This window comes from Dipodomys ordii, unplaced genomic scaffold (genome assembly GCF_000151885.1).
Source record: "Dipodomys ordii isolate 6190 unplaced genomic scaffold, Dord_2.0 Scaffold120, whole genome shotgun sequence".
NCBI lineage: Eukaryota > Metazoa > Chordata > Mammalia > Rodentia > Heteromyidae > Dipodomys > Dipodomys ordii.
In genome coordinates this window covers 1,433,340-1,445,447 of record NW_012267336.1, presented here as the reverse complement: position 1 = coordinate 1,445,447, position 12,108 = coordinate 1,433,340, and the positions used below count along the sequence as shown (strand labels likewise).

Genomic DNA, 12,108 nt, shown 5'->3' with positions numbered 1-12,108 from the left:
TTAATTTTAATTTTTTTTTTGAGATAGGGTCTAGTAACTTTGTTTGTGCTGGCCTCAAAATCATAATTCTTCTGCCTCTGCCTGCTGAGTAGAGAGGATTACAGCATGTACTATACCTGGTTTCCTTTAACTTCTTACTATAACATGAAACTTAATTTTTTTATGAGGCATATTCTAATATGGAAAGACTATGAATTCACAGACTGTGAACTGCTGAACTAGATATGGTCCTTAGAATTAGCTCAAGACTACTGTCTTCCCTACCATCCCTCCTCATGCATAGATTGCCGGTTGTTTCTTTGCTCTCTAGTTTCTCTTTATTGATGGTGTAGCAGCTGTGGGCCTGGGGAGGATATCTGACTGATGTGCCTGCCTTTCTGTTTCTAGGTGGGCCATGCACAGACACAGCTCATGTCTCGTTAATCACACCAACCAAAAGATCCTGTGGTACAGGTATGTACAGCATTCTTACATGAATTGATCCATACCAGAATTCTTCTCAGAAATTAGCCATGGGTTCTAACTTGGTGTGTGTACCAGGGTAGTCTCTTAGTTTCTTCCATCATTTGTGAAGTGATAGGTTTTTGTGCTTGGAAAGTGAGAATAAGCAGAGGCCATCATGGTGTCCTTGGGGATCAGGTTGGCTGTGTGATGCTGGTGGCTAGGTCTAAGGGCTTCGGTGGGGAGTCACAGCTCACAGCTCAAGTGATGGTCACCTATGTGGCAAGCGTGAAACCAACTCCAGTACCATCCAAAAACAGAAAAAAACATTGCCTACTTCTTAATATAGGAAGAATGTTTCAAGACATAAAACATTAATAAAAGGTAGACCATTGCCTAGCTTATATCATGTGGCTAACTTATGTTGTCTTGGATCTTCTCAAGGAAAATTTTAAAACATAATGTTTAACAGAACAAAAGAAGTTTTCGTATAGAAAATCAGTGAATTGACTTTGTAGTATCTTAGTAATTTTGGGAAATTATTTTCTCTCATCTATCTTAAAGCCATAGGATATTCACTAATCATTCTCTTCAAAGACATGGAATCCTAAGAACATCTTGTACATTTATGACTATTTGTTGGGTTTTGGGTTTTGGTTTTTTTGTTTTGTTTTGTTTGGATGGGTGGGTTTGCCAGCCTGGGCTTGAACCAGGGCCGGGGCAATGTTCCTGAGCTGTTTTCCTCAAAGCTAATGCTCTACTACTTGAGCCAAAGCTCCACTTCTGACTTTTTGGTGATTAATTAAAGACAAGAGTCTCACTGACTGTCCTGCCTGGGCTGGCCTTGAACCCTGATTCTCAGATTTCAGCCACCAAAGTAGCTAGGATACAGGTATGAGCCACCAGTGCCCGGCTATCTGTGACATTTTTATTAAATGTTAGTCTATGAATCTTCCTAATGCCCATTCTTCCTTAGCCTGTATCTAATTTATTGTTTTAAATAATACTTGCCTTTTCTAATAATACTGCCTGCTATTTAAAATAACTCAAGGGTTATATTTGGAAGTCAGAATAATTATATTGTTTTCAAAAGGTCACAAAGTATTTTTCATAACTAAAGAAGTCCTTGTAACTGCCCCACAGAAATAGCAAAACTATTTCCATGTTCAGCGTACAGTTAAATCTTAGCTCCTTTAAATACTCAGAATCTGTTGTTAAGCCTCATATAGACCTATCTTAGCAAGGTTTTAGAATAATATCCAGACACTGAACTCTAAAGAGCCTAATTTTACTTTTCTCTTCCAAATGATCCGCTTTGAGGCAGAGGTATAAGAAAATCTCTCATGCTCTTACCTAGTTGTACCCAGTCAGCAAGCTCAGTCAGAGTGAATTTCTCTGCTTCATTATCCATTGGAAAGTTGGAAAGCTAACTGTCATCCACTCCAACCAGAAAACACCTGATGCATACTCATCACCTAGCTTATGAAACAGTAACCCCTTGTACACCTTCATAATCATAATAAAAGTAATTGTTAAAAAAATAGCCAGAACACTTTGATTTCAGGTCTTATACTTGTCCTTTACGGTATACTTCTGTTTCTTTCAAGAAAACTTTATGTCAAGAGTCTTAGGAGATGACCTGGACACAGTTTAAATTCCCCTTCTAAACCAAAAATTCTCCGTCATTTTTCTGCTAGGACATAGATAAGGACATTTAAATAAGTTCTAGAAAGCTCATAAGTTCACTGCTGCTTGTCATCTCACACATGTACACCTTAAAATCTTAACCTCTCTTTATGCACATTTTCCTTTTGTCCCTGAGGATTGGGTTTACTTTCAGCACTATCAGCATGCTCAGGTGGCAGGGAAGAAGTCAGCCTTGATTATATTGAGTCATCTATCCTTAGACATTTGAGAAAGAAACTTGTGTACTGAGGTTAGACACTGAAACCATCAGGAACATCTCCTGAATAACATGTGCTTGTTCCATCTTATAGGTAGATCTGTCCTCCTGTCTGCTCCCATACTCCTTTGTGAATATTAAAAGCCATAGTAACATTCATTACAGGCTTACTATGCTGCTGTATACCATTTAGCATATATTGATTCTCCTACCTCATTGTCAGGAGTGCTAAGATTACCATTACACCTGACTCTACACCCCCTTACTTCTGTAGTTACAATAAGAAAAAATTCACTTGGGTGCAAGTACTTCATGCCTCTAATCCTGGCTACTTGGAAACTGAGACCCAGGAGTATCAAGAGTTCCAGGCTAGCATGGAAAAAAAGTTTGGGACTCCATTCCCTCCCCTGCTCAAAACGAGAGAGAGAGAGAGAGAGAGAGAGAGAGAGAGAGAGAGAGAGAAAGAAAAAGCTGGACACACAGGTAAAATTTTATAAGGAATTCTATAAAGGGGCTGCAGGTCTTTATTCTATATAGCAAGCCTGAAGCCCTGAATTCAAACTATAGTACTCACAGTTCTTTTTTTTTTAAGGAAAAATTCATAGACAGGTAGGTTTGATTGTATGATACTGTCAACAGACTTGCTTCATTATGTCTGTATCTGTCTATTTTTACTTTTATTCTAGCCGTTATATTGGGTAGATGATTTTCTGTCATAGATGTAGACTTTCTTTTTTTTATTACTGGTATTTTGAACTCAGGCCTAAGTGCTAGGCGTGTGTTCTACCACTTGAACTACATCCTTAACCCCTTCTGATAGAATTGAAAAATACTTTTTTTTTTAATGCTGTGTGTATTTAAAAATATAATTAGTAGAATAGCAAGTAAAATAACCACTTGTGAAGCCATAAGGGAACTGTGGTAGTGTCTGAGATGAAAGCAAACAAGACTAGAAGCTAGTCAGGTTTTTCAAAAAGCACCATCTTTGTGCTGTGTAAGAAGCATGTTAATTTAGTTAATATCCTTGCCTGCTGTATTTCCCTCTCCCTCTTTCCTTCTTTCCTTCCTGAATATATTTATTCTTTGAGATCACCTGTTTCACTTTTACCATGTAGACCAGAGACATGAACTACAATTTGTTCATTGCTGCCCTCCATCCCACCCCATCAGCCTTTCTTTACTCACTTCTTTCAGGCAGGCTGGGTGTGATATTATTATCTGTTTTTACGAAGACAAGAGAAGAGCCCCCTATCACCTGGGAGTTAAGATTAATACACTAAATACTTTCTCCATCTATGTCCAGAAGCCAGTTGAAGAGAAATGTTTGATTGTTGTTATGTTCCTTTATGTTACTAAGAGGTTTATATAAAATCTTTTAAGTTGATTAGAAGCTAAAGGGTGAAGGTGTTAAAGATGGTCCTGTAAATCTAGAAATACCTGCCTCTGTATATTTTATATACTGACTCCCTGAGTCAGTATTCATGGAAACATTTCAGCTGGTACATTCATTCCTAAAGAGTTGAATCTGCACATTGTACTGGTCAGTATCGTTCTCTACAGGCTTTTCAGGGATTTCATGTCTGCTTCTGCTCTGTTGGGTTTAAAGGAAGTGGCTTAAGGACTTGTTCAACTCTCATTTACTTTTTTTCTTTCTTTTTGGTCCTTCAGATACAGCTCTTCCCTCAGGTCTGCAGTATCAGCATTTGAGGCAGAAAATTAGAAATTTGACCTACTTATGTAATATTCAAGTTCTCATCAGAAGAATATTAGGGAAGATATAAAGCTTTCATTTTTATTAGCATTTAATATAACCATTGAGGAAAGATCAAAACAGTAAATCTGTCATGGCAAGGAAAAAAGGATTTAAAAAAATGTTTTACCTGTACACTCATCATCTTGGGGTCCTCGAGTTCATTTGGTTCCTGGGGTGTGGGAAAAAATGAATACCAAATATTTGGAAAAAATTTCTCTAATTGAAAAGGTGCCACCCACCATGGTGAGCCGTGTTAAAGAAGCAGTTCTCCTCGAAGTTTATTACGATGCTTAAGGTGGCTGGTTACTCTGCTGCTGGCCAGATGTGGCTTTGGCCCATTGAATAGAAGATTGAGGAGGGAAGGAATCTAACTGCTCTATCTTCTTGTTCTTGCTGATTCCCCCCCCCCCCCCGCAGTAATAACTTTAGTCTACCACAGTTGCTTATGCTAAACAATAGAATAAGGGAGTAAGGCACATAAAAAGATGATCTGATAACCAGTGCATATAACAGCATTGAGTTTAAAGGCATACTGTGTGTGTGTGTGTGTGTGTGTATATATATATATATATAGTATATAAAATATATATATATATATACAGCATATAAAATATATATACAGTATATACAGTATATAAAAGCTTACTTGCTTTTAATTCTCACTCTGAATTGACAAGTCCTCTTTGCAGCCAGTCCCTGTGTTTGTGTTGCAGGCCAGCTCAGTGTGTAATGCTGAAGTCAAAGGCTTGTGTTTGGATTTTACTCAATAGAAGGCCCCCCTCCTTTCTGAGGAAAGGTTAATGTATTAGTGAATAGCAAGCAGGTCACCAGTCTTGTCAAGAGGAATTTTTGTACATGAAAAATAAAAATATAATCCAGGATAAAAAGGAAAGAGAAGCGTGATGTGTCTTGTTGCTATTTGGGCGGGGGGAATGTGTGTCCTAGGCTTTGATGTTAACCTCTTGTGATCCATGTACTTTTCTTAGATCTGTGAATGCAGCTAGAAATTATGTTTTATTGTTGGTTTGTTTTATGGCTTATTTTATTATATGTTACCAGGAGAAAGAGCCTGAACTTACATTAATTAGTTGCTTGTATGCTCCATTGGTGCAGAATACCTGTGCCAACACTATTTATATAGAATTTCAAGGAAATTTTTAATTCTCCTTTTTTGGATTTTGGAGTTTTTTGTGGGTGGAGGGTAGTTCAGATCCTGCTGCATAACACGTTAGTGCCTATCAGGGGCAGCATGTTAGAGATGTAGCGGTCTTGCTGGAAGCAGTGTGCTAGAACAGTCACAAAAAGCTGCATTATAAATCATCGGAGCCTTGCAATGATACTGCCCATTAAGGAGACTCCCCCCACTCCTCAGTTCCTGGCTGTACTAATAGAACAGTGCATCAAGCAAGGCTGTAAATAAAAGTTATTACCTAATAGGTGGGTGCCGAAGTGGAACGGACGGGAGCTGAGGCATGGAGGCCTTATTACTGCTCATCAGCAATTATAAACAGGATAAAGTGTCTGGGACTTGCGCTGATGCAGCGACAGCTAATAGGGGTTGGGGATGACACTGGGCCATGATAGGATGATGTATGCTGATGGCTTTTTACTGCCTCATCTTGCTGCTTGCTTTTCAAGACAAGTTGTGTTATCCGTTTTCCTGCTTGCTCATCTATCTGAAGAGAGACAGTCCCATTGCCTCTCCTGCCAGCAGGTGGGCTGGTACTTATTTCTCATACCTGTGTCTGCTTCTAACGCATCTCCTTCATGAAATGTCTTCAGAAATATTTCATAATCATGACCGATTAAAGCCATAATCTCATTGTATTGCCTGTTGTCATGGTTATAGATCACATCTTCAAAAGTGGTTGTTTATGTGGAAGGTAGGGCCAGCTGGGGCTCAGTGGTTAGTCAGTCAGTCCAACACTTTATTAAAAGACCACTACGACAGAGCCACATACTAGTTGATTCCATAGAGACATGCAAAAGAAGTGATAAGTGTGCAGCTTTAGAGAACAGTAGATGTAACTTACATTTATTTCACAAAGTGAAGACTAGAGGAATATGACAATCAGTAGGAGCAAATACAATGCCAATGTGGTCTTATCTCTTAAAGAGTGACCTCCCTAGTAAATTCTTACTATCACTAGGAGTAATAAGAGATACCGGCATATGGAGAGACCTAGTGACAGTAGGATCCTGTTTTCAATTACTAGTGGAAAGCTTCAAATAAAGCAGTACTTTTGGGTAAAACATGAATATCTAATACAGCTGTTGTTCAATTTTCACCACACACTTCACTAAATCAGAGTAAATAGACTTTTTTAAATTTAATTTTATTTTATTTGTGAACATACTGTACAGAGGGGTTACAATTACATGGGCAGGATAATGCATACATTTTTTACCAAGCATTGCAGCCTCCTCCTTTGTTTACCCTTCACATCCCTTCCCAGCCTCCCCCCTCCCCCCCAAGTAAATAGACTTTTGAGGTAGGGTATTATACCAGAGGTAGGAAAGAATACTTTTGAGAAGGGCTTACCAGTTGATTGAGGAATTTATAGTGCTCTGGTAGTTCACATGTTTATCACTTGTGTCTTTAAGTGATACACTTCTTTACACAATACCTTCCAGACTAACCCATCAAGAGACTTGTTACTAATCGATAAATTATCTTGTGTGTCAATATGGACCAAAATGAGACACTGTGGTTATTAGTTTAGTTATTACTTTAGTTATTACTATTTTTCTCTGCTTTAAATTATATATACATATATAACATATATAATTTTTATAAGACTGACATATGATAATCCTGTAAAAGAGGTTTTTCCTCGTGCATCTAAAAGAAACTTTTATTTATCAAGAGAATAAATTTCATACTTATGTATTAGGAGGGAATTCTGTGGATATTGGCCAGTGGTATGAAGAAAAAGAGATGAATCTGAAAAAGATTTCTTTTGAAAACTTAACTGACATGATTTGACAGCTAATTAAAATTAATAAAGAATGTAAAGTATAAATCTAGGGAATTGAAGAAGGAGAGATGTGGTGATGTCAGTGAAAAAATGCAAAGGAAAACTGGTTGAAACTATGATATCTGATTAACCAAATTTTAGATAATCTGATAGAGAATTATAAATATGACTCTACTTTGGAAATTGTCAACCTTAGAAGCAAGACTAAGCTGTAAGGACATGGGTGCAGGAGAACCAGGAACTAAGGACTGGTTATTCTCAGGGGAACAGCAAAGAAAAGGATGGGTGAGTTAAAGAAGCTTCTTACAGAATCATTAAAGATGCATGTAGAGAGGGGTCAGGAAATGGGAAGGTTAGGAAAAGCTGTTGCTATGGTTTGTAGACCGCTGGGGTAGGGGGAGAACTGAAGGAAGTTAGTATAATGTGATCTGAGATGAGGCCTTCGGTAATATTGAAATAAAATTGCAATTGGGAATTGTTCATTATAGAGCTAGTTGCACTATTAAAAAAAAAAATGAATGGCCAGGCACAGTGGTGGCTCATGCTTGTCATCCTAGCTACTCAGGAGACTGAGATCTCAGGATCACGGTTCAAAGCCAGCCTGGGCAGAGAAGTCTGTGAGACTCTTATCTCCACCAGAAAACCAGAAGTGGAGCTGTGGCTCAGGGACAGGGGCAGGCCCAGAGTTCAAGCCCATGACCAAAATAATAATAATAATAATATGATGATGATGATGTAGGTATGGCTAAAATAGTGGTATATTTTACCCTTGTTAAAATCTAAACAAAAGGGACCCAGGAATAGAAGGAAGAAAATATTAGAGAAGAAATTGAAGAGGTATACAGACCAGATGAACTAGTGGCAGAAGCCCCAGATTCATTATTTCCTTCCAAGGGTATTAGGAAGAAGATACAGATAGTGATATTCTCTTCCGATGTAGAGCTGGTTAGCTGAGTCCTAGAACATGACTGTTTTCTGAATAAAAGCATAGATAATGCCACAAGCTGAAAGTACAGCAGTAGCTCTTCACATGATCCCTGACTGCTCAAAAGATAACAGAAATGTGGACAGAAGGTATCTGAAGGATGTATCAGGGAGAAGTCATAGATCGTGTGGTTGGGAAAATTAGGTGGACTTGGAAGCTGGCCAGTCATATTGTAAAATGGGAAGAAGGTGGTCAGTGGACTCAGGGAAGGAGAGAGAGTGGTTGAAGTCTCCTATGCTTGAACCAGTTAGAGCTAAAAATGACAGGAAGTCAGAAATCCCTTTGTCTTGTCAAGAAACTTGAGTGTGAGAACTTAATTTGTTTTGTTTTGCCTTCTTTTTAGGCCTTGTTTTAAAAGTTAACTTTTATTAGTGGAAAGTAATCCTTACAGAGATTTCACAAGCTTGCCTTCTTAAAAAATCAGAAAGTGGAGCTGTGGCTCAAGTGGTAGAGCCCCCAGCCTTGAGCAAAAACACTGAGAGAAAGAACTCAGACACTAAGTTCAAGCCCAAGTACTGGCACAAAAATAAGTCAATCAGTACAAATCAGTGGGCCACAATCTGACAACCTCTTCCAGCAGTTGTTGCCACAGGTGCCAGTGACTCACTCTATAACCCTGACTACTCAGGAGGCTGAGATCCCAGTGTGACTGAAGCCAGCCTGGGCAGGAAATCCTCTGAGACTCTTATCTTCAATTAACCACTAAAAATCTGGAAGTGGAGCTGTGGTTCAAATGGTAGAGCACTAGCCTTAAAGGGAGCGGGGGAGCGGGGGGAGCACAGGGACAATGCTTGGGTCTTGAGTTCAAGCTCTAGGACCAGCACAAAATAGTAATAATAATAATAATAATTTTCTCCCTTCTCTCTCCCTGCTCTCATATCAGAGATCTTTTCTGACCTAGTTTTTGCTAGTTTGGTATTTTTGTTTTTCTCTTAATTTTTTAAAATATTTTTTATCTAGTTTTACAAAGGAGTTATTGTCATTTTTCTTTCTGGGGTCATTGCAATTTAGTGACCACGAAGCATTACTAGTATTTATATTTTATCTATCTGTATTTTATTAGTAGTTTTTAATTTTATTTGTATTTTAAAACTGGTTGTTGTATCTAAACTTCACTTGCTTGTGATTATGCATCAGATAGTTTAACCTTGGAGGCATTTCTGTCATGGGGGGTTCATACTATGATTAGTCTAAATAGCCATGTCCCTCTGAGGCTCCATTCGCTAGCCTCCCACTATGCATGTAGCATTGGTCTTGGTGCATACTCATACTCTGCTATAAAAGCTATTTAGCCTTATGCTTCCTGCCATTCTGAATTCTCTTGTTTCATTACCAGGATCCACCTACATAGTTTCAGAAAGCCATTCCCAAATCACAGAACCACAACTCTGGATTTTAAATAAGCCACTTTTCCATTAGCTCAATGGATGGGGGAATTTGTTACACACTATGCATTTCCCACATTCATCTACTCTGTAAAACTTATTAAAATATATACATATATGAGCAAGAAAATAGGTATTTATCTCAGATTATGTTTATTTTTCTGTTACTTTAGCAAGGAAGAGAGACTGTAGCAGACAGCCTTTATAATTTTTACCTTTAATATACTTGTAAAAAATATACTAGTGCTGCTGTTCTTGTTTTTTTTTTTCTTGAAAAGTTGAAGTCTTCCGTAAAAGATATTGTCATTACAGATAGCTTGAATTTTATGTCTAATATAGAAGATGGCTTTTAAAGAAAGTTGGATGGGAGGAGGGAATTTGTGCTGTCTTGAATGGAGGGAGGTATTAGCTATGGCAGCATTTGTTTTCCGGCTTGGCTCTAACTGATAGTTCCTGTAACTGGCAAGATTCAGCTTCACTTTTTCCTTGGCAACCTGTTGATAAGTCCATTTCTAGAAGATTAAAATCACATCTTAAGATCTTGGTCATCTTTATTCCTGGAACAGTAGTTACAGTAATTGACACAATTAAAAACCAGTCTTTCTGGGGTTGGAAAATTATAGACTGATGGACATGTAAAAGTCCGTGACTTAATCAGTAAAGTATACTTACAGGTAAGTGTTGATTTCACTAAAACCTGGGGAAGCATGAGCTCTGACCTTTACTGTTGATTGTGTGCTACAACCATTTGTCATGCACTTTCCCATCAGGCTAAGCATAGCCACCTTTTCTGGGAAGGAATTCTGCTAAGCACGCTCACCAATCATCTTCCAAGTATGCAACTGTGGAATACTTGTGAATTCTTCTCTTTAAATATAATTTTAGAGTTACTAGAAAAGTAATGAGAATATTACATAAAATCCAAACGTTTTCCCACTCAGATGCCCCACACTGCACTGGCTTTTTCATCTGTGTGTGTGTCTGTATATGTGTATTACCTTAACATTAAGTTATAGACTTGATATTCTTTTTTTTTTTTTTGGCCAGTCCTGGGGCTTGAACACAGGGCCTGCGCACTGTCCCTGAGCTGCTTTTGTTCAAGGCTATCATTCTACCAACTTGAGCTACAGTGCCACTTCTGGCTTTTTCTGTGGTACTGAGGAATTGAATCCAGGGTTCAATTGCATTCTAGGCAAGCACTCTATCACTAAACCACATTCTCAGTCCAATACTCTTTGTGTGTGTGTGTGCAGGTACTGGGGCTTTAACTCAGGGCCCCTGTACTGTCCTTCAGCTCTTTTACTCAAGGTTGGTGCTCTACCACTTGAGCCATAGTTCTATTCCCAACTCTTTGGTGGTTAATTGGAGATAAGTGTTTCATAGACTTTCCTGCCTAAGATGGCTTCAAACTTCAGTCCTCAGATCTCAGCCACCTAAGTAGCTAGGATTACAGGTATGAGCCACAGCTTCAGTATTCTTTTATATAAGAACTTGTGTATAGTTTTTAAAATCAAGATTCTTTATGGCCACAAACAACTGTCAAAAATGGGGATTTTATATAACACTTGGTCGATTTGGAGTACATCTTGATAATTCTTTCCTCAAAGAGAGTTGAGAAGATTCCATTGAATTAAAATATTAGATATACCTGTACCCCTCATCTTTCAAATGAGAGCATATTTTTAGTTTTTAAATTTATCTTTTTAACTAGCATACAAAGGATTTTTCAAATCAGCATGTCAGTTTATGAGTACAGTACATTTTGATCAGTGTCACCTTCCATTATTCTCCCTTCTCTCCCCCACCTATCCATTCCCTCAAGTTACCTGGCCCATTTGTACGTTGAAGACTAGGACTTTATTTCCCCCAACCTTTCTCCAATTGTCTGCAAAATTTCTTCCCTCTTATTTTGCAGCAACTTGTTTTACAAGTGGGATTGTCTTTCCTTTATATACCACTTTTTAAGACAGCTTTCTTCAGCTCTCCTAAACTTGTGACACACAAGGTTGTACCTACTTACCACTAATACAGCCCTACTAAGGAAGGCCTCCTGTACTTGTCCAAAGGAGATAAGCCTGCAGGATTATTGCTGGGCATTTTAGAAGACATCTGAATTTAGATTAATTTAGCTTCTCATCAGAAGGAGTTCAAGTGAGGCACATATGTTATTTATTTATAAGCTTACAGATTTGCTCAGAGAGTAATTGTCAGCAGACTAGATTTTGGGTAGGGGAAACTAAGTGATAGGTAGGAAGAGGAACTGAATTAAACTGATGCTAAATTAGAAACAGAAATAGTTTAGAAACAAATCAGCTATTTAATTTTAGCATCTACTCAGTTATGCATTCAAGTTGATTTCTTTTAAACAGCAGAATATAAACGTTCATACATTTTTTCACTTTCATTAAACCTAGAGCACGTATCCTACAGAATGACAGCCTCTCATAGCAAGATTACAATCATTAGGAACTTGTCCTATTACTGAAATCATCTTTTGTTTTTGTCCTCTTCCTCCTTCTTTTCCGTCAGCATCGTCTTTTTTTTGGTCAGTCATAGGGCTTGAACTCAAGGCCTGAGTGCTGTCCGTGGGCTTTTCTGCTCAAGGTTAAGTGCTTTACCACTCTAGCCACAGCGCCACTTCTGGTTTTCTGGAGGTATGAGTC

General features: G+C 38.2%; 1 protein-coding gene across 1 annotated transcript in view; it reads left to right on the top strand.

Moving 5' to 3' along the window:
* The window catches only part of Zfand3 (zinc finger, AN1-type domain 3), a 157,102-nt gene that overhangs the window by 107,254 nt on the left and 37,740 nt on the right, over positions 1–12,108 (top strand). Inside the window, exon 4 of the mRNA XM_013029661.1 lies at positions 388–453. Within this exon, the coding sequence (XP_012885115.1) occupies positions 388–453 (66 nt within the window). The remainder of the gene's footprint in view (positions 1–387; positions 454–12,108) is intronic.